We start from the raw sequence: 26,899 nt of genomic DNA, 5'->3' as shown, positions 1-26,899 counted from the left end.
AGTCTGGAGAAGGACAGAAGCTCCCTCCTTCACGGACATTGACTTCACTGCTAGATTTCAGATGAGTGATGGAGACAACTGCTCACTGCAGACTGTTCCATGCATTCATTTCTGTTGACATGCAGGATGATGCAGAACAGATAAAGAGACAGTAACTGGTTTGTGCTGTCTTATATATTGAAGAAAAAATGTAATTGTCCTATTGCAAGTATGTCTTCTCTTTTTACAGTCACACCAAAAATTATTCAGACACCAGATATTATATATATTAAGATCTATATTATAGATTATATATCATTTTTTTGTTTAGTTTTTTTTTTTTTTTTTTTTACTAGTGGGTGCAGGACACTATAGTTAATTTATGTAAGTGATGATAAGTGAACTGTGACATATTATACCTAAAACTCCTTCATACAGTGGACTACCAGTAAAACTGCTAAACAATTGGTACCAAAAATGATTCAGACATTTTGACCTGAGCATGTTTTGCTTAAGTGTTGTTCTTTAATTGCTAATGTGACCTTTTTACACACAGACTGAACACAATGAAGCATTGCTTGGTGATTGGTTGACCTAAATTGGTATTATTAAATTGTGTTCTTAAATTTAACAGCTGACAGCTATTCAACCGAATTCATTACATACCTTTCTATAAAAGTTATCTGACATTATCAAGAAGAATTTGTTCTGACACAGTTTAACTCTGAGTACTTGTCATAGTTTATTACCATTTTCTAAACTATAGCGAATAAAATGTGATAATATAAGAAATGTTGAAGGTGTCTGAATTCAATTTGGGTTGACTGTATATTCCCTAATGTGTTGATTTCCAATGAATTTTGTCTTGATGTTCTTGTTCTTGTCTGACCTGCTGCACAACATATCAACAGATGATCAGAAACTGATCCACCCTCTTAAAACACTCACCAGGAAGAGACTCATTATTTCACTCTTTTCTCTCAGACTGACGCTTTTCTGAATTTCAGGACAAAATAAAAAAGGAATCAGCGATCAACGAAGAACAAAGGGACAAATTTTCAAGAAGGATTTTTGAGTTGAGATCAGACCATAATCGTGGTTACACATTTTTATTTTTCAGCGTTCAAAAAGAAAAAGTAAAGATTGCTGGAGCTCAATCAGAGGAAATGGATTCACAAGCTGAATATGATTATATTTGTCCTGTGTGTTGTGATATTTTCACGGATCCTGTTGTTTTATCATGTAGTCACAGCTTCTGTAAAGAGTGTCTTCAACAGTTCTGGAGAACCTCGAAAACTCAGGAGTGTCCCGTCTGCAGGAGAAGATCCTCAAGAGATGAACCTCCAGTTAGTCTCGCGTTAAAAAACTTGTGTGAGTCGTTCCTGAAGGAGAGAAATGAGAGGCGTTCATCAGGATCTGAGGAGCTCTGCAGTTTACACAGTGAGAAACTCAAACTCTTCTGTCTGGAGGACAAACAGCCGGTGTGTGTAGTGTGTAGAGATTCACAGAAACACATCAATCACACATTCAGACCCATCAGTGAAGTGGTTTCATCATATAAGGTGAGAGAAACGACTTTTAGCCAGCTGGTTGTGTTTAGTCCAGCTGAACTCAATTATCAATAAAGTTTCATAGATTTGGGGAATTAATAGGTGCGTTCGACTTAATGATGGCGCTGTATTAAGCAGTATATAAAAAGTGTTTCTGTTGCTCGTAAAAACGTTTTTGTGATTTGACAAATATTGCATTTAATTCACTTTATCTGAGATAAGAGTATGGAAACACCATGCAAGCGTCACTACGGGGAGCAGAAAGTGTCCGACTTGATGTCCCCGCTTTTAATTCCGCCCCCGACTGCAAGCGGCTGCTCTCGCCAGCCGGTGGCATGCTAGTGTAGTGCATCTCGAACACACCTAATAACTACGGGGACAAATTGATTTTCACACAGGCCCAATTGTTATTGGATAACTATTTTTGCTTCAATAAATAATATTGCCATTTACAAACTGCGCTTTGTGTTCACTCAGGTTGTGTTTGTTTTATGGCAGGTTTTAATTTCTGAATTAATTTTGTATGAGATGTTCACAAAACAGAAGAAATCTGCATTATATGATCATATCACTGTATCATCTTCTCTTCTTTTTTCACTGTAATCTGGTGTTTTGTGTATTTTTATTTTGTTTAATTCTAGGAGGAGCTCAATACAGCACTGAAATCATTACAGGAGAAAATTCAACACAATGAAAACATTAAAGGAGAGTTTGAGAAAACAGTTGAACACATCAAGGTGAGGAAACAGAATCCAGAGTCATTTTCATTACAGCTGTAGATCACTAGATACAGTTATGATCTGATATATTTAATATAATGGACTGCAGCTGATTATTTGTGTAAATGACGATCATCAATCTGCTTCTGGATGCGTTATATGTCGGTCTCTGAGTTTCTCTCAGATCTGAATGATGTGATTGTGTTGATGTGTGTTGATGGAGACGATTGAAGTGAATGTGGTTTGATTTCAGTCTCAAGCTGAGCACACAGAGCGTCAGATTAAACAGCAGTTTGAGAAGCTTCATCAGTTTCTCAGAGATGAAGAAGAAGCTACAATCACTGCACTGAGGGAGGAAGAGGAGCAGAAGAAGCAGATGATGAAGGAGAAGCTGGAGGAGATGAACAGACACATCTCAGCTCTTTCACACACAATCAAAGACATGGAGGAGATGATGAAAGCCAGTGACGTCTGCTTTCTGAAGGTCTGATTTCAGATGATTGATTGATGATTGATTGATTGATTGATTGATTGATTGATTGAGTTGTTGATGATCAATGGTGTGTTTGTTCTGCAGGAGTTTCCAGTCTCAATGGAAAGGTGAGTGATCTGCTGGTGTCTCTGGTCTCTCTGCTTCTGATCCAAAGCCACTGCGGTTCTGATCCTGAATGTTCTTCCAGAGTCCAGATCTCATCACAGCCGGATCCACAGACGCCTTCTGGAGCTTTGATTCATGTGCCACGTTACTTGGGCAACCTGCCCTTCAGAGTCTGGAAGAAGATGCAGGACATCGTCCAGAACAGTGAGTCTGACTGCAGAAGATACACACACACTGGAAATGATGCAATATTGACAGATTTCAGCATTATGTGTGAAGAACCAGATCATCTACTGCACCAAAATCAGCAGCTCACTTTAGAAAGGGGTGTAAAAAGTACTCAGAAATTAAACTCAAGTTAAAGTACAGATACTCTGTGAAAATTTTACTTAATTAAAACTGCAAGTAAATGGCCAAAAACGTACTTGCATAAAAGTAAAAAAGTACGATTTTAAATTGTAGTCAAGTAAAAAAAAAAAAAAAAACTGAAATAGAAGTAAAAAATAGAAAAATAACCTAACCTAAAAAAAAAGAAGTAACCTATCAAAAGAAGGAGATTTTTGTTTCATAATTTTGAACCATCTTCTCAATGCAAAGTGAATTCTCTTCAAGATGAACTGCATAAAATGTTTTGTCAGACAGATATACAAAAGTTTAATTTAAAGGAGAAAACAAAATGCAGTGGCACGGATCAAACACATCTATCAGTGCAACAACAACAATTAAATGCAGCACAGTGGAGCACAAAACATCCATCCTTTACACCTTAATGCCATCCCATATGTGTACGACTTCTTTTTAGAAAAAATAATCAATCTTTCTGCACATAATGCATGTTTACTGTCAGATTGTGTCTCTGCGTCTTGTGTTTCCCCTCCTCTTGTGACCTTATTTGGAATTCCTGTTCTTGTCCTAGTTTTTGTCATAAGTTAATTCGTCCCCAGCCCTGTGTTATTAATTATCTTGTTTCCCAGTGTTCTTAAGCCCTGTGTTTCCTAGTCTCAGTGTCCGGTCTTGTTTTGTCATGTTAGAGATGTGTAGATGTCAGTGTTATTTCTGTAATGTTAGTTAATTGTCGAAATAAAGTATGCTATTCCTCGTCTCCACGTCTCCTCGTATCCCTGGCTCTCAACGACACGTGACATTTACGGCATGTCCAAAGGTGATGCTTCAAAAACTACACCAAGAGAAGACGACAGTAACTCATATAACCTCTGTTGATGTCTTCTTAAGCAGAACCACAGGCGTGTGTAAGAAACATACAAATATTATTATTTTTTTTTTTTACTTTACCGTTGCGTTCACTTTGTGTGCTTCTTGAAGCATCCTGTATACTTGCATTATATGCACTAAAATCTTTCTTTGTGTTCATCTGAAGAAATGCGTATATATCTGGGATGGCATGAGGGTGAGTAAATTAAGAGAAAATTTAAAATTTTCCCCTTTAATGAGCCAGATGTGATACAGAGGCCAGAAACATATTTCAGACAGAACATAAGAACTTTTGTTGAATTAATGTAACCCGAAGGTTGCAGGTTCGAGTCTAAGGTCCGGCAGGAATTGTAGGTGGGGGGAGTGAATAACCAGTGCTCTCTTCACCCTCAATACCACGACTGAGGAGAGACCATTGAGCAAGGCACCGAACCCCCAACTGCTCCCCGGGCGCCGCAGCATTGGCTGCCCACTGCTCCGGGTGTGTGTTCACGGTGTGTGTGTGTGTGTGTGTGTGTATTCACTACTGTGTGTGTGCACTTGGATGGAGTACCACATTCCGAGTATGGGTCACCATACTTGGCCACACGTCACTTCACTCACTCACTCACTCACTGAAGTATTACTCAATATATCATTACAATACAACGCATCGACTCCCAGGTTAGAACATCCCTAAACATGGCTCACAGTTAATTTAACGCACAATGTTCATTACACACTTTTTGGAGATTTTTTTTGTAACATTTAATTCAAAAAGTAATCATGGCCACTGAAACATGAATATTGTATTTAAATTCTTATCACTGATTTTATTTGTACTCAGTCTTGTGCATTCAGTCAATATAGTACACAGACAGCTAATGACTACATCAAACCACACAAAAATAATGAATACAAAAATGAATAAACTTAGCTACCTTAATATGCTTCCTCATATTTGATGGCAAATAAATTTTGAAGCCAGAAATTGACCTGATGGAAGTTTTAACCGAAGGATGAGCTCGATGCATGAAAACAAACCTCATTAGCAGCAGGTTTGAGCTTCTTCTGTACCATATTTAATGTGTGTAAGATAAAATAAAAATGCAAAATGCAATCAGTACTTTTCAAGTTTAAATAAAATTGTAAGGAGCAAAAAGTAATGTTTTTCCTTCATAAAAGTAAGTAAAAGTACAAGTAGTCACTTTAAATTGTACTTGAATAAAGTACAAATATCCCAAAATAATACTTAAAGGGATACTCCACCCCAAAATTAAAAATTTGTCATTAAAGGGGACCTATTATGCAAAAATCACTTTTATAAGGTGTTTGAACACAGTTTGGTGGCCGCAGTGTGTGAAAACAACCAGCCTATAATGTTAAAAATCCACCAACTCATTTTTTTTATAAAACCAATACAGTATCTCACAGAAGGGAGTACACCCCTCACATATTTTATTATAAATATTTTCATGTGACAACACTGAAGAAATGACACTTTGCTACAATGTAAAGTAGTGAGTGTACAGCTTGCATGACAGTGTAAATTTGCTGTCCCCTCAAAATAACTCAACACACAGCCATTGATGTCTAAACCACTGGCCACAAAAGTGAGTACACCCCTAAGTGAAAATGTACAAACTGGGCCCAATTAGCCATTTTGGGTTATTAGCCATGACTCCTGTTACAAGGTCTCAGGTGTGAATGAGGAGCAGGTGTGTTGAATTTGGTGTTATCGCTCTCACTCTCTCATACTGGTCACTGGAAGTTTAACATGGCACCTCATGGCAAAGAACCAAGATAAAATTATTTGATTCAGATGGTGTCAAGCGTGTGTGGCGGCAACCAGGTGAAGAGTACAAAGACAAGTGTGTCTTGCCTACAGTCAAGCACGGTGGTGGGAGTGTCATGGTCTGGGGCTGCATGAGTGCTGCCGGCACTGGGGAGCTACAGTTCAGCAGAGCATGATCCCCTCCCTTCGGAGACTGCAGGGCAGTATTCCAACATGATAACGACCCCAAGGTGGAAGAGCGCAAGGTCTCTAACATCCACCAGCTCTGTGATGTCGTCATGGAGGAGTGGAAGAGGACTCCAGTGGCAACCTGTGAAGCTCTGGTGAACTCCATGCCCAAGAGGGTTAAGGCAGTGCTGGAAAATAATGGTGGCCACACAAAATATTGACACTTTGGACCCAATTTGGACATTTTCACTTAGGGGTGTACTCACTTTTGTGGCCAGCGGTTTAGACATTAATGGCTGTGTGTTGAGTTATTTTGAGGGGACAGCAAATTTACACTGTTATACAAGCTGTACACTCACTACTTTACATTGTAGCAAAGTGTCATTTCTTCAGTGTTGTCACATGAAAATATATAATAAAATATTTACAAAAATGTGAGGGGTGTACTCACATCTGTGAGATACTGTAAATCATGAACAGTCTCTCCAAAAGAGCTGTTTCAGATTATCCCTTTGTTCATGTCACCGAGGGGAAAAATCCCGCCCATTTGTGACGCTCTCTGGCCTATTTGCATAAACACAGCCCTGAGTCAGTAGCTGTAGTCCGCCATTACTGGAGATATATACAATGTCAGCGCCAAAGAGGCTTTACAAGTGTTGAGTTTTGGGATGCACTAATGAACATAGGAGTCGCCATAATCTCCCCTCATCTGAGCCGAGGACACTGTGGTTAAATTTCATTTTCAAAGAAAATATCACAAAAAAAAATCGGTAAAGTCCCCTAAATGTTTAGGAATCAATACTAACGCTTCATGCGCGAACATCAGCTCCAGACAAAGTAAGTATCACTCGTTTGTTTTCCAAATTGCCCTTCTGAAAGAGCTTCTTGGCATTCTGTAAGGCTAATTGCTACAGCTATCATTGTCTCTGCCTGTTTTCACTGCCTTCAAGTGCTGCCAGAATAATTGTGAATAGGAATGTGGTTGTTAAAAGCTGCATATGAAAGCACAGGCTTGTACTAATAGTGGAATGTTTATTTACAAAGGCTAGCACTGCTAATGTCGGAGCTTGAGCTCTTGAAGCTCCACCCTCTTCTCTGGGAGCAACAGCTCATTTACATTAAAGCAACATACTCAAATTCAGCGTTTTGGCTCATACCCTAAAAGTGGCAATTTTAACAAGCTATAAAAAATTATCTGTGGGGTATTTTGAGCTAAAACTTCACATATATTCTTTGGGGACATCAGAGACTTATTTTACATCTTGTAAAAAGGGGCATACTAGCTCTTCTACGCTTGTTTACGCTTTGAATTGAATGAAAACAGTGCATCCATGTGGCGTGGCTGACACACAAGAGCGTACACTGCGGATATTCTCCAAATGAAGCAGAACAAGTGTTCTCGTCACTTCATTAAATTCAGATTGAACGTAGTTTTCTAATCATTTAATTTTATTTTTTTAGATTATCATCTAATATTTGTAATTTATTTTTAGCTTTATTTTAATTACTGAATAATTAAATAACTGAATACATTTAGTTGTAGTTTTTGTTAATACCAGCAAGCATATTGTTGTTGTTGTTGTTGTTATTAATAACATTTATTATTATTATTATTATTATTATTATTATTTCATTGCATTATTGTGGAATAATATCTAGTGTTTATTTATTTTTAATAAATAGGCAACATTCAGTAAAAGGCATTTATTCATACAAGAGAAACACTGAGGAAAATTATATAGATATAATCATTGTTTGAGCCATTCACCGTAAAGTTTTACTTGGCCACTGGGAGGCACTGTGGCACAGTATAATTGAAGAACCGGGGTGTATTCCAGAAAGCAGGTTATGTGACATACTCGGGTATGTTTGAGGATAAGTGAGCGGATAACCTCAGCTTTCGGTTCCAAAATCGGAGGTTACTTTCAGGGTATGTAAGTAACCATAGCAACTTGCTCTCTGAAGATAACCTGCTCCAGAGCAACTTATGTTCCAGGGTTAGTTCACTTCAGCGCTATCAGAGCACGTATGATCTACTGACGAGCCTTCAGTGGGCATGACAGATAGCGCACAATATTATATATTATTACAATACAGTTATGTATATAGCCTACTATATATACATATATATATATATATATATATATATATATATAGTTGTATGCTATTTTAATGATAAAGCACTAATATAAGTAATAAATAAGGTTAGCCTATATATTGCTCTAATATGGTTATTATATTTTATTGGCATATATAACAGTTATCTGTATAAATTATAAAACACTATTATGACAAGTTAATGTTTAATTTATTATATTAGCCTATATATATATATATATATATATATATATATATATATATATATATATATATGTGTGTGTATACATTTATTACATTTTATATGATCATCTCACACATGGATCGCATTTTCTATAATGTATTTCTATAATAAAAATACATATCTGATATGACTTAATATATAATTAGCATCAAACAAACAATATAATTTTTATTCTCAATGATTAAAGATTAAACGAAAAAAAAATAAAAGGCCTACATGACCGTTGAACAGAAGAAGAAGAAAGAAGCAGTATGACGCGCTTATTCTTAGCGTCCGTTTCCATAGTGATTCGTCGCTCTGTTGAGAATGTCTTGAGTCTTAACCAGGAACATACTCTGAGTTGAATGAACTTACTTCCGGACGCGTTTTTGGAACAACATACCTCGAGTAAGCAATGTTTGGGGTTAATCAACCGACAGTTCAGGGTTTATCTGACGGTAAGTTAACTGCGCGCTCGTCTCTTCAGGCCTGATCAATGGGATTATAGGTACGTTTGTTGCAACATCACAATGGCCATATGAAAATATTTGTGCACACAATTGGGGTCAAGCATAAATCCAATGCATTGGTTGCCAAAGATTGACTGACACTTTTGTTCACAACTGTTTGCAAAATGGAAAATGAAAAGTGTATGAATTCTGAAGGGGTTACTGTGTCAAAGCAAAGTTTGCCTAGTGTTGAAACTGAGTCTGAAAGAGAAAAAAGACCAGTTAAATTAACAGCTAAAGCTTTGGTGGAAAAACTTGACACTTTGCAAAAGTTAAGAAACACAAAGTTAAATAAGGCTCAGAAGCTAATAGAGTCAATTAACAGGTTGATATATGATGACAAAGAATATGAACCTGAGGTACGTTTGGCCTTTGAAGATTTTAAGAGGTTGTGTTCAGAGGCTAAAGATACTCATGAGTCACTGTTGGTTATTTTACCGGTTGATGAGGCTGAAAAACATGAAATATGGTTCAAAGCAAAGATGATACCAAACAATGAGTTCACTGACCGCGTAAATAAATGGTTATCAGACAAGCCAGAAGGTCAGAAAATGTCTGAAGTAGGTAATGTAGAGGGTGATGTTGGTCCTGGAGACAGTGTCTCAAATGTGTCTCATGCTACCTCCAAACATAGTAAATGCAGTTCACGCAGCAGTAGTAGTAGTTTGTCCATATCATCTGCATGTATTCAAGCAGAGGCGGAAAAGGCTGCACTTATGGCACGTGCTGCTGCATTGAAAGCTAAACATGCTATTGAAGCTCAAGAGGAGGAATTGAGACGGAAGAAGGAGCAATTGGAATTGGATGCTCAAATAGCAGCTTCAACAGCAAAGATCACTGTGTTGCAAAAGTCTGATAATCAAAGCAAATGTTCTCGCAGTACAAGTTCAACTTCAAAATCAAAGAAGAGTGAAAAAAGTGTGGTCAATGCACCTGATAACCTCAGTTTTGATTCTTCTCGGTCAAAATGTTTAAATCCCAATGCAAACAAATATGTTCCTGTGAATTCAATGCCAGTGAATACAGCTGGAGCAGCTGGTGTCTCTGCATCACAAGATGTAACTCAGAATCAGAGGAATAGATGGAATGATCAACAAGTATTCCACACATCTGAACAATCTAATTTCCATTATTCTGCTCAAATGCAACATGATAACTTGGGAATCCATCATGTTACACACGTTCTTCCACCTCCAGGTGATTCCCTGCTTGAAATTATGAAAAGACAAGAGGAATTAACAACATATCTTGTTCAACAGCAAGTAAATCCTCGTGTTCTACCAAAAAGGGAGATTCCAGTTTTTGATGGTGACCCATTGCAATATATTCCATTCATCAGAGCATTTGAACATGGTGTTGAGCAGAAAACAACTAACGATAAGGATCACTTGTATTTCCTTGAGCAGTTTACAAAGGGACAGCTTAAAGACCTGTCCGCAGTTGCCAACATATGGCCCCAGACAGAGGCTATGCATTAGCCAAAAGGTTACTAAAGGAACATTTTGGTAATGAGTTTAAGGTATCTATTGCCTATATGGAGAAAGCCTTGGGTTGGCCCATTTTGAAGGGTGAGGACGTGCAGGATTACAGGCTTATGCTTTGTTTTTGCGGACATGTTGCAACACAATGGACGAATTCTCATATATGCAAGAACTTATCATGCCTAGCAACATGAAAATGGTTGTAATGAAGTTACCTTACAAGCTGAAAGAGCAATGGAGAGCTAAGGCTTGCGAGATTATGGAGACTAGTCATGGCAGGGCAAAGTTCTCTGATGTTGTTGAGTTCATTGAAAAACAGGTTAAGATGGCATCCGATCCTGTGTTTGGAGATATTCAAGACAAACATGGTACAGGTAAATCCAGAGGTCAAACCCATCAAACCTTTTCAAGAAATAGTTTTGCCACTGACATTGCTGCTTCTGTTCCAGTTAAAAGGTCTAGCAATATTTTATCACAGCAAAGATTTTGTCCTGTGTCTAAGTCTAATGGAAACTGTTTGTTTTGTACAAAGCAGCATCCGTTGGAAAGGTGTTTTGCATTGAAGAAAAGGACTCAACAAGAAAAGATTGAATTCCTGAAAGCTAAATGAATTTGTTTCGGTTGTTTAAGGACTGGACATTTTAGTAAGGAATGTGAGAATCATCTGAATTGTGACATTTGTGGAGAAACACACCCCACAATCCTGCATATATATCTCAAGGAGGTAACTGTAAAAGAGCCAGAGGAAAAGTGCAAAGTAATGTCTGCTCAAACTTGTGGACACACAGGGGCTGGTAATGAGAGGTGTCTGATGTCAGTCATACCAGTCCAAGTCAAAGCTGTTAAAGGTAACAAAGTGATGTGGACATATGCTTTTCTGGACCCAGGAAGTTCTGCAACCTTTTGTTCAGAACATTTAAGGAATGCTGGAAGCTGACACCTTTCAATTCAAGATTTCCTTGAAAAATCAACCTTGTACAAGGCGAGGCATTCTATCTGTGGTAAGCTCGGTCTATGATCCCTTGGGTTTTATTGCTCCACTTGTTCTGCCCGCTAAAGTACTTTTACAGGAGTTGTGCAGACAGACTTTGGGCTGAGATGATACTATACCATCAGTCCTCCAGAAGCAATGGAACCATTGGATTTTCAAGTTGGACAAAGTTGCAGAGTTCCAGGTGAACAGATGTTTTAAACCCATGGATTTTGGACTGCCCACTCATGCTTGTTTACATCACTTTGCTGATGCTTGCGAAGCTGGTTATGGCACAGTTTCCTATCTTAAGATGCTGAACAGTGCAAACATGGTACATGTGGCTTTCTTGCTGGGTAAGTCTAGAGTAACACCATTGACACCTGTGACCATACCTCGCTTAGAACTTACAGCGGCTGTCTTGGCTGTCAAAGTTGACATCATGCTGAAGAAGGAATTGCAACTTCCATTGGAAGATTCTGTCTTTTGGACTGATAGCACAACTGTCCTCAATTACATTAAGAATGAGGACAAACGGTTTCATACATTCGTCGCTAATAGAGAGTCTTACATAAGAGATGCAACTCAACCTCAACAGTGGAGATATATACCCACTAAAGAAAATCCTGCAGATGATGCATCTCGTGGGTTGAAAGTGGAATATTTTCTGAGCAATAAGCAATGGATGGATGGTCCCAGTTTTCTCTGGAAGCCGAGTGATATACAGTTCCCCATAAGTGATTTGACTTTGACTGATGATGACCCAGAAGTCAAAGAGGAGTGGAAACGTCTGAAAGTTGCAGTTGCCTGGGTTTTGAAACTGCGGAAATTTCTGTTAGAGCTGAGTCGTAAACGAAAGGAGTTGTCTTTGGAGCAGATTGACAGTGTTGCTGTAAATGCAAAATTACAGGAATTTAAAGCATCTCTGGGCAGACACAGTTTGACTGTGGAGGATCTGTATAAGGCTGAGATTAGCATCATTCGTTTCAGCCAACAGGAACAATTTCAGGAGGAAATTGCTGAACTTAAGGATGGAAGTATTGATGTTAAAAGAAAGAGTTATGTCTATAGTTTGGATCCTGTGTTGAATGATGGACTGCTGCTAGTCGGAGGAAGACTTGGTAAGTCAGCTATGCCAAGTGAAAGGAAACATCCCATCTTGTTATCGAAGGATCAGCATGTGTCACATCTCCTACTTCGAGACATTCATGAACAGTTGGGTCATGGTGGCAGAAATCAGATGGTTTCCAAACACCATAGGTTTTTCTGTCGTCGTGGACAGGTCTCTTTCATGAGATCTGATAATGGGACGAATTTCATTGGTGCTGAGTGGGAGTTAAGAGAAGCACTCACTGCATTAAACAATGAAAAGATTCAAAGAGCCTTATTGCAGAAGGGAGTTCATTGGAATTTTAATCCACCTTTAAGCTCTCATTATGATTCGTATGATTCGAATGGTGAGACAGATTCTACGTACAGTCCTTCGACAACAAACACTGGATGATGAAGCACTGCAGACTGTCTTGTGTGAAGCAGAAGCAATTTTGAATGATCGACCCATCTCTAAACTATCCAATGATCCCAATGATTTGGAAGCTCTTACACCAAATCACCTTCTGCTTATGAAAGGAAATCCTGCATTGCCGCCTGGTTTGTTTGAAGGGTCTGATTTGTATGCCAAAAGGAGATGGAGACAAGTGCAATATATTGTGGATCTCTTCTGGAAAAGGTGGGTTCGTGAATACCTACCCTTGTTGCAAGAGCGACAAAAATGGAACAAAGAGCGTAGAAATCTTACTCTTGGAGACATCGTGATTATTGCTGATCCTACAGCACCACGTGGCTCATGGCTTCTTGGAAGAGTTGTGGAGACTTACCCAGACAAAAGAGGTTTAGTTCGTTCAGTAAAAGTTAGAACTAAATGTAACACTTTGGAACGTCCAGTTAATAAGCTTTGCCTCCTATTAGAAGCAACAGACTAAATAGGGCATACAGTAGTCTAATAGGTGTTTGAATTTACTGTCTTTTATATACCTTTGGTACAAATTGTGAATTGGTATGTAAGGCTCCATTTTGTATAAATGTGTAATTATGTCATCATGCCTTAATCAATTAAGGGGATGGTGTGTTGGAGCCATTCATCGTAAAGTTTTACTTGGCCACTGGGTGGCACTGTGGCACAGTATAATTGTAGAACCGGTGTAAGAACCAGGTGTGTGTGTGTGTGTTGGTAATGGGGAAGCACACAGTTTTTCACCGCACAGCAGAGTAGCGTGCAAGATGGAATATAACCTTATGCTGTGTCTTCAAGGTATGGACTTTGATTGTACACATTGGTAAATAAGGAACACTCCCAGCAAGTTGTTTTGAGACTTTTGTTGTTCGAGCATAAATAAAGAAGAAGTTTGTTTGCATCTATTTTCGCTTGCATGGACCCTGTTTGTACGCGTCCTAGAACTTGCTCACTTATATTACCAACGGCAGCGGTTTACTGGAAAGCCGTTACAATCATTGTTTCTTCTGATTTATTATATTGTTTATCTCCTTTTAATATGAAATCACTGTATGAAGTTCTGTTCAAAGGTAAGATTTTGTATTAAAATCAGCTTCTTACTATAATCTTTTTTTTAATCTCTTTATTTTAATTTTCTTGAAACAACACACACACACAATGTCACAAAAATAGGTCCTATACAGGAAATACAACATCAAACACCTTTAGCTGTAACTCTGTACATGACTTAGGAGCCAAAAACATTAAAGGTTATATTAAAACATCTCCCCCCTTCCCACAAAAAAAGTGTAGAAGGTTACTTCAAGTGCTTTACAATCAGGAATGTTGTACATTCACGAACAGTGTAAATATAAAAATTTTTTACCCTGATGCACGGCAACAACAGCTATCCGAATAGTGTATATTCAGACAGTTTGAGTAAAAGAGATAAATCCAATATATTCAGTCTGCCTGTAAGAATAGTCTTATTGGTTTCCAGATCATGATGAAAGTGAATAACTTCTCTTTTAATATAAATCTCAGTTCTTCCAAATGTAACATATTTGCCAGTTCCCTAGCCCACATCTCAAAAGTAGGGACATAATCTGCTTTCCGTATCTGTAAGATCATTTTTTTTGCAAGCAACATGCAGAGCAAAATGGCCTTTTACTACAAAAGGCATTCTCTGCACCTAAAAGTCCAATATAAGGCTCAGGCTCCAGGTCGACAGAATACACTTCAGAAATAAATTTACATTATTATTATTAATAATAATAATAATAATAATGTATATTATTATTATTAATATACATTTCCAAAATGGCTGAATTTTACTACATGGCCATAAAGAATGAAACAGGGTGCCCTCTAACGTTTTACACTTATTATAGAGTGGGGAAACCATGGGATACATTTTATGAAGTTTTAATTTAGAGTAATGAAGCCTATGAATTACCTTGAACTGAATCAAATTATGTCTAGTATTTACAGAGCATGTATGTACATTTCTCAAGCACTCATCCCACATGTTTTCATGAATTTTGTTATTGTCCACCTTGTCCACCTTTTCTACCAATAATTTGTAAAAATTTGACACAGTACCACTCACACCAGGGTGCACATTAACAATACTCTCTAAAGTTGGATTTAAATTCAAAACTTCAAAGTCTGAAATGTGCTTCCTAACGAAGTCTCTGACTTGCAAATAACGGAAAAAATGAACAGGAAAAAGAGCATAGTATTGTTTTAGTTGTTCAAAGGAACATACCTTCCCTTTAAAGATCTTGCATGGTTACTATATCCATATGTTTCCATTGAAAAAAAATCTTATCGTGTAACCCCGGAGGGAAAACATGATTATTACAGATTGGGGTATCCAGATATAAATCTGGAATTTTCAAAAATATACCTTGATTTGTTTCCATACTTTAATTGGGTTTGAAATAAATATGTTACCATTGCTATTTTTTACTTCAATTTTGATGGGACTGATAATGAAGTCTTATTACAAGAAGCTTCTTCAATTGCTAACCATTCTGGCTTGTCACCTAACTCCACTGAACCAATCTTCCTACTCCACACTAAAGTATTTCAGTTATCTGGCCAATAGTAGTATTTAAAATCGGGAAGCACAAACCCTCCTTGATCTTTAGATTTGTTTAGATGTTTCTAGTTAATCCTAGCTGTCTTGCTGTCCCAAATGAAGCTGCTTATAATAGATTATAGCTGTAAGGGGGATAAAGAAAGGAATAGATTGAAATACAAACAAAAATCTTGGAAGTACCACCATTTTTATAGCGTTAATCCTGCCTACCATGGACATAGAGTGTCTTCCAAAAAATTATATAATCTTTAAGCTGGTCAATTTTCTTTTTCCAATTCAATTTTAATAATACATATACAGTGTATATATATATATATATTTTTTTTTGTGATTATGCCCAAATATTTAAAGGTGTGATTTGCAATTTTAAATTTGGTGCTAGTAAAATATTTTGGTAACACTTTCTATGAAGCCCATATTTATAATACATTATAAGAGTATTCTTAAGGCATGACACAGAACAGCCTGATTCACATCCCAGCCAATACCAGCGCACCTCATCGCCAGATTACTAATCACACACACCTGTTAATCATTTACTCACTCAACCAGCCAGCTACTTAAGCACTCTCAGCACCTCACTCCAGTGTCCGATCTCGTTGATACATATTGGACTCCTACCTTGTACAAGTTATTATTCCTAGCGGTCTCCTGAAAGTATTTACTCCTGAACTTACCGCCTGTGTTTTCCCTCCTACTCACCTGATCACCCTTGTTCCTTTGGTTGTGTGCTAATAAATATACCCTCTAACCATCATCTCTGTGTCCTGGTATACTTATGTAACTGAAGATCGGACCCAACATGAAGAGGTTTGCTAGCAGTATGAGCGATGCCAACCCGTTCCAAGAAATCGTGGACAATCTCCGAAGGATTCTTACTTCCACCACTACCAATTCTGTCCCCACCAGTGCTGCCACTACCACTCCCAGCCCCACCAGTACCACTCCTTCTTCATCTTCAGCACCTGTGATTGCCAGTCCCATGGCCAAACCGGCAACCTACTCTGGTCGGGCGGAGGAATGCAATGGATTTTTACTACAGTGCTCGCTGGCATTGGAGATGCAGCTGCAGTTATATCCCACTGAAAGAGCTAAAATTGCATTAATTTCGCTCCTAACTGGACGAGCTCTCCAATGGGCGGAAACCATCTGGACTCAGGCTGGCAACGTCACTCAATCCCTTAACCACTTTATCACCCATTTCTGGGAAGTATTTGGGATCCCCACAGGAAATTCCTTCGTTGGTGAGCAACTCTATCGTCTTCAACAAGGGTCAATGTCCATTAATGACTATACCTTGATATTTAGAACTCTAGCCGCTGCCAGCAGTTGGAACGAAGGTTCACACCTGACGACTTTCCGACAAGGATTAGAGCCTAATCTGCGGCTGCATCTCGCAGCATATGATGACAGCATCGGGCTCGAGCAATTCAGTCAACTTTCCAACCGAGTAGCCAGCCGCAAACATTCATGTGTGGAAGACCAACCAGGTCAAAGAAATTTCTATCTTCTCCTCCGCCGACCAGAGAATGTTAGTCCTCCAGAACCTTTCCCTGAACCCATGCAGATAGAAACCACCAGACTTTCACTAAACGAAAGACAGCGGCGACTAAAGCAAGGACAATGTCTCTACTGTGGGGCTTCGGGACATGTGATCTCTACCTTCCCTGTCCGTCCTCCTCGATATTTGGTGAGTTCCCTCTGCCCTTCTCGACTCCGGCTCGTCAGGGAACTTTATCTCCGGCACCCTTAGCCGCCAACTCAACCTCACAACCACGACTGCCAAGACCTCATACCAAATAATATCCATCACTGGAAGACCTCTCAGCCGTAAGAACGTTCGTCTAAGTGTGGGACCCCTCCAACTTCGGATTGGCCATTTGCATGAAGAAACCATCCATCTTTTGGTTCTGGAGGACTTGACTGCGGATATCATCTTAGGGCGCCCGTGGTTGGTCCAGCATAACCCCATCCTTTCCTGGAAATCTGGAGAAGTCCTGAAGTGGGGTGAGAATTGTTTCCCAGACTGTTTCCCCCTAAGACCTCATCCTCCAAATCATATTCCCAAACATCTCCAAGTATGTACTACCTCTATAGAAAGTCCCCTTGAGAAACAGTCTGTCGACATACCCTCCTGTTACGCCACTTTCAGCGACATGTTCTGCCCGAAAAGAGCTTCCAAGCTGCCTCCACACCAGCCATGAGACTGCGCCATTGATCTGCTTCTGGGTGAGTCAGTGCCCCGTGGGAAGATATACCCACTTTCCATTCCTGAACAGAAGGCCATGGAGGAGTATATCGAAGAGGCTCTTCAACAAGGCTACATCCGCCCTTTGACGTCCCCTGCTGCTTCGAGTTTTTTCTTTGTGGCCAAGAAGGATGGTGGTTTGAGGCCTTGTATTGATTACCGGGCATTAAATAAAATAAGTCAAGTTCCGCTATCCTCTTCCCCTCGTACCAGCGGCATTAGAACATCTCCGCGGAGCTCGAGTCTTCACCAAGTTGGACCTCCGCAGCGCGTACAACCTCATCCGGATACGTGAGGGGGACGAGTGGAAGACCGCCTTCGTGACACCCACTAGCCACTATGAGTACTGCGTGATGCCGTATGGATTTGGTCAACGCCCCCTCCGTATTCCAGTACTTCATGCACAAGGTACTTGGGAGTTTCTCCACAAGTTCGTGCTCGTCTATATTGATGACATCCTAGTGTACTCACGGAGCATGGCCGAACATCGCCACCACGTTGCGGAGGTCCTGAAACACCTGAGGGAATGCCATCTCTTCCTCAAAGCCGAAAAGTGCTCAGTCCATCAGACCTCAGTGCAGTTCCTTGGTTATAACATCGACCAGAATGGCATCCAAATGGACGAGGGGAAGGTCACCACCATTAAGGACTGGCCCATCCCTACCACAATTTAAAGAACTCCAACGCTTCTTAGGCTTTTCTAACTTTTACAGAAGATTCATCCGTGGTTATAGTACCATTGCCAGTCCTCTCACAAATCTTCTGAAGAACAAGCCCAAATCACTGTCCTGGACACCATCCGCCACGGAGGCCTTCCACAAACTCAAAAATGCCTTTATCAGTGCTCCACTCCTCGTTCATCCCGATCCCAACAAACCGTTGAAGTTGATGCCTCTACTACCGGGGTAGGAGCTATCTTATCTCAGCAGCAGGGGACTCCAGCCCGACTCCATCCATGTGCCTTCTTCCCCCGTAAACTCAGCCCGGTGGAGAAAAACTATGACATAGGCAATAGGGAGCTTCTCGCCATGAAACTAGCTCTGGGGGAATGGAGACACTGGTTGGAGTGTGCCCAACACCCCTTTACAGTTCTTACCGACCATAAGAACTTAGAATACCTTCGAGAGGCCAAAAAACTTAACCCACGCCAAGCCAGGTGGGCTCTGTTTTTTACCCGCTTCCATTTCTCCATCTCGTACCGACCAGGATCAAAGAATACCAAGGCGGATGCTTTATCCCGTCTCCATGCTCCTGAGGACAACAACGACCAACCAGAACCTATCTTGCATCAGACGATGATCGTGAGTCCCATTCACTGGTCACCCAACTCAGTACCCTCCTCCAACGTCTCCAACAACGATCCGCCGGGCTGCCCACCAGGACTGCAGTATGTCACCAGCACTCAGGGCACTCCCCTCATTCACTCAGCTCACACATCATTGGGCACTGGCCACCCAGGGGCCAATCCAACCCTCTCGCTGTTAAAAGACCGCTTCTGGTGGCCCAACATGGCCCGGGATGTACAAAGGTTCGTTCAAGGATGTTCGGATTGCGCCATATCCAAGAGCCCTCGCCATGCACCATCTGGCAAGTTCTACCCGCTGCCCGTTCCAAATCGTCCCTGATCACACCTAGGAGTGGATTTCATCACCGATCTTCCACCCTCTGACGGTAAAACCTGCATACTGGTGATTGTGGACCGATTTTCTAAGTAACTCTGCAACTACGTCAACTAGCAGTCATTGGAGTATTAGTAGTATGTCTGCTAAATATATGCTAACACTTTATTTTGATGGTTCCTCAACAGACAAACTGACTATAAGTATCTTTGCAAGTACGTCAACATTCTACCCTAACCTTAACCTAAGCCTACTAATACTCTAATGAGAGTTAGCTGACATGTAGTTGCAAAGTTGCTTATAGTCAATAGACTAAGGGGACCATAATTTTTTTTTTTTTTTTTTTCAGTTGAAATTATTAATTAGCTCAGATCAAAATTAATGTTAGCCTCACAGGGAACACTCAAATAACACTCCACACCTAACCACACAAGATGTGCTGTAGTAAGATACTATGCAGATCTTAAATAATGTCAAGATATATATTCCATTATCATTATAAATGTAAATGAAGATTTAATATGGTGTTCATTGTGTTATAAATAATCATAATCTTAAAAGTTATAACCACAAATGTGTAAGCATTATAATGTATTATAATTGTTGTTATGATTATTTATAAGTTGTCTCACAACTAGTTGATCTGTATTCACTCTCCAAATTTGTCATTTGTAAGTCAATTTCATTCAATTTGACTTTGTTCTCTCTATTCTTAGCGTTTGATATGCTATAATATCACCTCTGATAACTGCCTTTATTGTCTCCCAAAGAACCGAATCGGATACATCTCCTTTATCATTAGTTTCTAAGAACAATGTAAGCTTATTGGAAAGATACTCACAAAATTTGTCATCATTTAATAACATATTATCAAATTTCCAGGAATAATTTCCTCTACTAAATTTTATACTTAAATTAAGAGAAACCAGGGCATGATCTGATAATAATCTATTATGGTATTCAGTTGAGACTACATGTTGCAACAATCTGGAATCTATTAGGAAAAAGTCAATCCTGGAATAAGTTTTATGAACTGAGGAATAAAATGAAAAATCATGATCTGAGGGATGCAAAACTCTCCAGCTATCAATTAAATTTAACTTTAGCATATAATTACTTAGTCCACCAGCCGCACCTAGTCCATATTTCCGCACCCAGCTTTTTAAGATGCACATAGACCTTTCCTCTTTTGACTGGACTGTTAAGTCCACGTATGTTCCAGCTTAATACATGTACCGCCACCCCGAACCTTCACTCCAATACTCAGTATGCAAAATAAAATGTTCTGCCTGGCACTTTTAAATAAAAGCTGCACATTTCCAACTCAAACTCAAAAAAGGTAACCTTCTCATGAACTTGAACAATATGAACCTTGAGAATCGGCACAGACACCCGCTCCCTGTATATCAAAGAAAATTATATAACTACACACAAGTCTTTTCTGACTTCTTTGTCCAACGCAGCGATTTCAACATTTCACCAGTTCTCCACCGCGCCTCGTAGATATGCTTCAGCAACCTTGGGAGAGTCAAAGGTCTTTGTTTCTTTATCCTTCACGGTCACGATGAACTTGGTAGGAAAACGAAATCCGCAACTCACTTCATGCTCCCAGCATTTCTTTCATATGTTGTCGAACTTCTGTCTCTGTTTCAATACGTCAGCGGCGAGAGCTGGAAAAATACGTATTGTTTTTCCATCGTGTTGCAGAGGTTTCGATCTTGCCAGGTGCAAAATTTGTTCTTTCACTTGATAGTGATGAATTTGGGCAATGAATGCCTGACAGCAGCCATCTCTTAGTGGTTGTGGCGAATGGTGTGCCCTGTCAATCTAAATTGGACAGTCAAAGTTCACCTCGCCCAGCACATTCGCCAGAAAATTTGTCACAAACTCAGTAGGTTTACCATTTTCAGCAACTTCTTTTATACCGACAATTCGAATGTTTTGTCGACGCGATCTTGACTCTAAGTCGCAGTTTCGTGTTCTGAGTTTAAGTTTTGCCGCCACGCCTTGTCTCCGAGTTCAACTCGAGCCTGTGACCGCCTCAAAACTTCAACCAGACCAACTCCGCATCCTCAACCAACGCCCAAGACATCACTTCAACGACTACCGAACTTCCAGCCAATCAGCACTTGGGAAACCCCTTTTCCTGCAACGATGACGACGACAAAAGGGAATCCCTGTAACACAAAGGCAACGCAAGCAAGTAATTCCAGATTCTAACTGAGCTGGTGCATTTAATATAAATTTTAGCCTCATTGAGAAACTCAATGCGAGGGTCAATTAAGTGATTGATGGTTGTTCAGGTCTATGCAATAGCACATATTGCTATGAACATGGGATTTCACATTCTCATTCTCTTAAACTCATCCTTTCTCTCTCTTTCTGCAACGTGTGAATGCGTGTGTTAATGTGTTAGATTAGTTTATGTCTTAGGTTTATATAAATAAAGTCTTATTTATATTGAAAAGAGAAGTATCTTGTATTTTGTGCTTACAAGTTACTTACAAGTTAGTCCCCCACTCTCACTGTAATTTAATATAAACGAAAGTGTAAATGAAATGAGTATGTTTTCAGTTTGTGTCACACATTGTTTCTGATTGAACTTTCAGTATTGATAAATCACACAGAGAATGACTGACAGTGATGAGAGGAACATGTCTGATGTGTTTGATCAACAGGACGAGTGTCATAATTCATAATCATCTGTGTTGGGTTCACTCTTGATCATTATATGAACATCAGAATAACAGCATCTGTTGATTGTGTCTCATCAGCTCCTGTGATTCTGGATCCAAACACGGCTCATCGATATCTCCTTCTGTCTGATGATCTGACCAGTGTGAGATACAGCGAGAAATATCAACCTGTTCCTGATAATCCAGAGAGATTTGACTGGTATCGCTGTGTTCTGGGTTCAGAGGGTTTTAACTCAGGAACACACTGCTGGGATGTGGAGGTTAAAGACAGTCGATACTGGATTCTTGGAGTAACTGCAGCATCAAACCAGAGGAAGGGACGTGATTTCTATAAGACTGATGTCTGGTGTGTGTGGTACGGAGTGTCTCCAGGTTCTGGTTTTCATGTTAATCAGCAGCTTGATCGTGTGAGAGTGAATCTGGACTATGACAGAGGAACGGTGTCATTCTCTGATCCTGTAACTAACACACATCTACACACATTCACAACCTCCTTCACTCACACACTCTTTACTTTCTTTGAAAGTCTTGACTTTCTGAGGATCTTAGCAATCAATAGTCAGTAATCTGTAGCTCTGGATCTTCCTGCTTTTATCTTTCATCATATTTCAAAATTTAATCCAGATCACAAATTTCACTATTATTTGTATAACGCTTTTAATAATGCGAATTGTGTCAAAGCAGCTTTACATCAGCTTAATATAAAGCTGGGTGGCTTTACATCAGCTTTACAGTATTAAGACAGGGAAATAGTGTGTCAAAATAGTGTCATTCTCCTCTGGCCAGCAGTTTAAAATCAGCAGTTTAACCCTCTGGGGTCCGAGGTCGTTTTGGGGCCCTTGAGATGTTTTGACATGCCCTGATATTTGTGCTTATTTCAGCTACTTAAAACATACTATTGACCAACATGTATTTTTGTTTGTATTCAGCACAAACTGTGCTACAATAATATGTGACCAAGATGGATGTACATGTTTGCATTTTTTAGAAAAAAAAATATTATGTGTGGTTAGTAAGTTTTGGGAAAAACAATGTAGCTGAAATAAGGCCTTAAATCCCATACTAAATAGTTCTGAATAAGACTTTTGAGTAATCAGTTTTGTAGCCTAGAATATTTACTTCAAAATTATGTGAAAATCATTCTGCTTACTCATTCACAGAAAACAATATATTGATTACATTTTTCAAGACATGTTTTGTGATCGAAAGACTATATGCGAGGGAGTGGCAATGGCCTTGAATATTAACATCTGGAGAAGACAAAAGCTGAGACAAATCCAGCATTACTGTAATAGTAAAAAAAAATGTAAAGATACAATTGTATTTGCTATAGAGTTAAACTTAATTGGAAAGTCTATGCATATAATAGCATATATGCTGTTTTTTTGTTTTTTTATTATTGTTGTTTTTTGGAGTATTGATATTTTGGCTGTATTTTTCTCCATATTGTTGTTAAATTGTTTTGCATTTCTGAAAGTAAATTGTAAACCCGAATTTATTTTTAGTTATTTTTTATTTTATTTGGATGTCTTGTTAGAATTGTATATGTTTCTGTCTTGTTGTAGTTTCTAATAAAACAAAAATTAATAAATAAATTAAAAAAAAAAAAAAAACATAATTAATGAGCAGTGCTATGAACCACAGCATCTTGTGTTGTATGTGAAATTTGTTTTCTGTTGGAAATTTATAACAGATAAAAAACCTCCGTGAAGTTGGCACCCCATAAAAAGAAATAATCACCAAAACTATGCCATTCGTTTGTGCTGATTTGTGCCGCAAAAACGAACGTTTGTGCTGGTTTGGTGTTTGAGATATTAAACATTATTTTTTTGACCGTGTGACGTCACTCTCCACCCCATGTTGCCCAAATCACTCCAAATCAGCGCAGTTCATTTGTGCCCGTTTGTGCCGTTAAAACAAACACTGTATCTATTTTCCTTCCTTAGATATAACCAAAATATTTTCGGGAGCTGTGACGTCACTCTCCACCTCTGTTCGTTTACAGTTTTGCCTATTGCTTACACACTAAACCCGAACGCTTAGACCAAAGCCTCAACACCTAAACTTACCTTAAGTGAGTCTCACCTGAGAGACAAAGGGCCCTCCCCTAATGGCCCATCAGTGCGACTGTGACTTTGAGGCAGGTAAGAGAGAATGTGAGGAGATTGAAAAAAAGGGGTTTTTAAATTATTTGTATTTTATTTACAACACAGTATAATCAAAACATACATAATGAAGGTCAAAGACACATTATTGTGCACACTGATCTAACAACAGGGATGTGAACAGACTTTGAGTCATTCCTGCAACAGTGAAACAAGTAAATCATACTTGATATTTACGTGTGTTATTTAAGTGTTTGTAGAATCAAATTACCGCGCTACATCTGCCCAGAGTTAACAACAAATAACTATTTCTTTGGAGAGGTTCCAGAACCAGAGAGTCCGCGATACTACGACCCCGCTTACCATAAACTACCTTCTGATAAACAAAAAATTAACTGACTTACAGCTTCGTCTGAGCTAAGAAGATCACCAGAGCCACACAACGTGATACTCCTCATGACCTCACGACCTCAGCTTTGGTCTCCCACCTTCCAAAGGAATGCCGCCTCTTTTGCTCGTACAACAAAGAAACTCTAATCACACAGAGGATCTTTAAAAGGACAATCCAGAAAAGACTGCTGCTATTAAAGCAATATACTCAAGAGACAATATATATATATGAATGTGTTATTTTATGTTTTTGTTATCTTGCTGTGGTTATTAGAATTTAGGAGATTTTAATCTATGACTTAACCCGTTTAGTAGGTAAAATTATAGGTATTCGATATGACAAGTACCTCATGTTTGATATTGATTTAAACGTTATTTTAATTGCAATATGGTGAAAAGGATGAATGTTGACTTTTAGCATATAAGGTATGATTATAACACTTCATAGAAATCTGCTAGGATATTTCCTCCATGTGACATATTTATTAGAAGATAATGTATGCACGAAAAAGAAGTCGTGCTGGGCGGGGCTCCGCCCTACAGAGACAATGTGATTGGACCAGACAGTAGATGGGATGGACGCACATCTGTCCGATAAAACAGACACCCAACGTTAAACAAGTGGGTTGAACAACTGGAAACAACTGGTGAAACTGCAAGGAAACTTGGCTGAAAGTTTGGGCGTTGCCCCCCTGATCGCGCTGTGAAACATCTGGCTGATCATCTCAAAAGACTTCAACACTCTGTCTGACCAAAGTAACTTGCAAAGCCACCGCATAAGAACTTCAAACTTGCCATTCGTGCGCTGCCAGGAAGCCATCAAATCCAAAAGGAGGAATCCCGAGTGACGTCACGCGACAACACATCAGCGAGAAAGTCCAGGACTTCCCTCCAGCAACAACCAACCTCAAGAAGAACAGCCTTCAACAACTCAAAGCAAGTAGAACAAACAAATCTTTAATTCGCTGAGTTGAATTGAAATAATCTTAAAAGATAACGATAAGTCGAGTCTTCTGTTTGTGACGTCCCAAGGTTGTCTTTATTCTCAGGAAAAGAGAATAGCTTAACTTTCTTCAAACTGCTTTTATCTTGCCATAACTTGTGTATGTGTGTGTATGTGTTTTGTTGTGTATGGTACCCTAGAATAGTAAATAAACTCTTGATTCATTTTTAATGAAGAGTCTGGTGCTGTGATTTTCAAATCTTAAATTATTTGCCATAGATCGTGTTACCTGTTGCTCAAGCAAAATTTCCCAATCAGTTCTGTATTATTATCAACAATAAGCCCAATTGCTAAAATATACTGTATTAATACTCGCTGGTCGAGTCGTTAATAAGGTATAAATTATACCATTCTGATTAATATCAATTAATCAGATCAAAACCGAATTTCTACGATTTGGTTCCCTAAAGCTAAAATTTATAAATGAAGGATAAAACCTTACATTACATGTTTCTACTTCTTTCCATGGATTCAAGAAGAAAAAAACATAATCAGTAGTCAAGGAGCTTGTTTTGACATAGAATATCAGTGTAGTTGAACATCTGATGTTGGTACAGCGCTCTCAGAGGAAAACAGTTTGAAGAGACATCAGGATTCATCTGTTGGTGCAGGTTATCTGATTCAATAAAATGCAAACATGACAAACATTTGTGAGCATGTTAATATCAGGAACATCTGTGTATATATATATATATATATATATATATATATACTGTATATATACTGTATATATATGTATGTATAGGTTTTGTAGCCATAGACTCACACATTCTTTGCACTATTATAAAAAAATAAAGAAATCTTATATCTGAGAAACTAATTATTATTGTTTAGCACTTTATTAAATTGTATTTCTGAACAGAGTAGGCTATTAATAATAAACATGTTCCAAATATACTTAGACTCGTAGCATTCATCATGTGACAGTGTACGCTCATATTACTTTTATTGTTTTATATGAAATGAAAACATCATCGCGCCGTAAGAAATTTAAATACAATGAATTGCCCATCATATTCAAAATGTTTTACTCAATTTCAAATATTGTAGTCAGGAATTATAGTTTGGGAAAAACCCAACTATGATTTTGTAGTCATATAGCCTAGTATGTATGATTTTATAGTAGCTTATGATATGATTCTGTAGCCATAAACTCACGCATGCTTTGTACTACAAAAGGATGTACTCCTACTATAAAAATTATATTTTATATCTGAGAAACTAATTATTATTGTTTAGCACGCTATTAAAATCTATTTGTGAACAGAGTATTAATAATAAACATGGTCTAAACATTCTTAGATGCGTAGCATTCATCATGTTGCAGTTTGGGAACAACCCAACTAGTAAAATGTGTTCAAGTTTATGTCACAATAACACGTTAACTAATGCAAAAAAAAAAAAAACATTACTTACTCATCAGATTGATCTCCTCTACTGGATGAAATCTTGTTTGTCTTT

At 38.7% G+C, this 26,899-nt stretch overlaps 2 protein-coding genes across 2 annotated transcripts in view; one reads left to right on the top strand and one right to left on the bottom strand.

The window, feature by feature from the left end:
* Nucleotides 1-26,899, bottom strand: part of LOC131536473 (gastrula zinc finger protein XlCGF57.1-like) — a 298,340-nt gene that overhangs the window by 21,702 nt on the left and 249,739 nt on the right. The window lies entirely within an intron of this gene.
* On the top strand, nt 878-23,495 carry LOC131536511 (nuclear factor 7, ovary-like). The gene is made up of 6 exons (XM_058769487.1): nt 878-1,541; nt 2,171-2,266; nt 2,502-2,732; nt 2,826-2,848; nt 2,929-3,050; nt 22,019-23,495. The coding sequence occupies exons 1-6, from the start codon at nt 1,146-1,148 to the stop codon at nt 22,504-22,506; spliced, it is 1,356 nt and encodes a 451-aa protein (XP_058625470.1). The 5' UTR covers nt 878-1,145; the 3' UTR covers nt 22,507-23,495.

The sequence above is a fragment of the Onychostoma macrolepis genome, chromosome 03 (genome assembly GCF_012432095.1).
Source record: "Onychostoma macrolepis isolate SWU-2019 chromosome 03, ASM1243209v1, whole genome shotgun sequence".
In the NCBI taxonomy this organism is placed as follows: Eukaryota; Metazoa; Chordata; class Actinopteri; order Cypriniformes; family Cyprinidae; genus Onychostoma; species Onychostoma macrolepis.
This window is presented reverse-complemented; position numbering and strand designations above follow the sequence as displayed.

Bases quoted from the DNA above. Each gene is read 5' to 3' on its own strand.
- LOC131536511 (XM_058769487.1), top strand. From the start codon at position 1,146: ATGGATTCACAAGCTGAATATGATTATATTTGTCCTGTGTGTTGTGAT. The intron at 2,849-2,928 runs GTGAGTGATCTG...ATGTTCTTCCAG, and splicing joins TTTCCAGTCTCAATGGAAAG to AGTCCAGATCTCATCACAGC. The intron at 3,051-22,018 runs GTGAGTCTGACT...GTGTCTCATCAG, and splicing joins GCAGGACATCGTCCAGAACA to CTCCTGTGATTCTGGATCCA.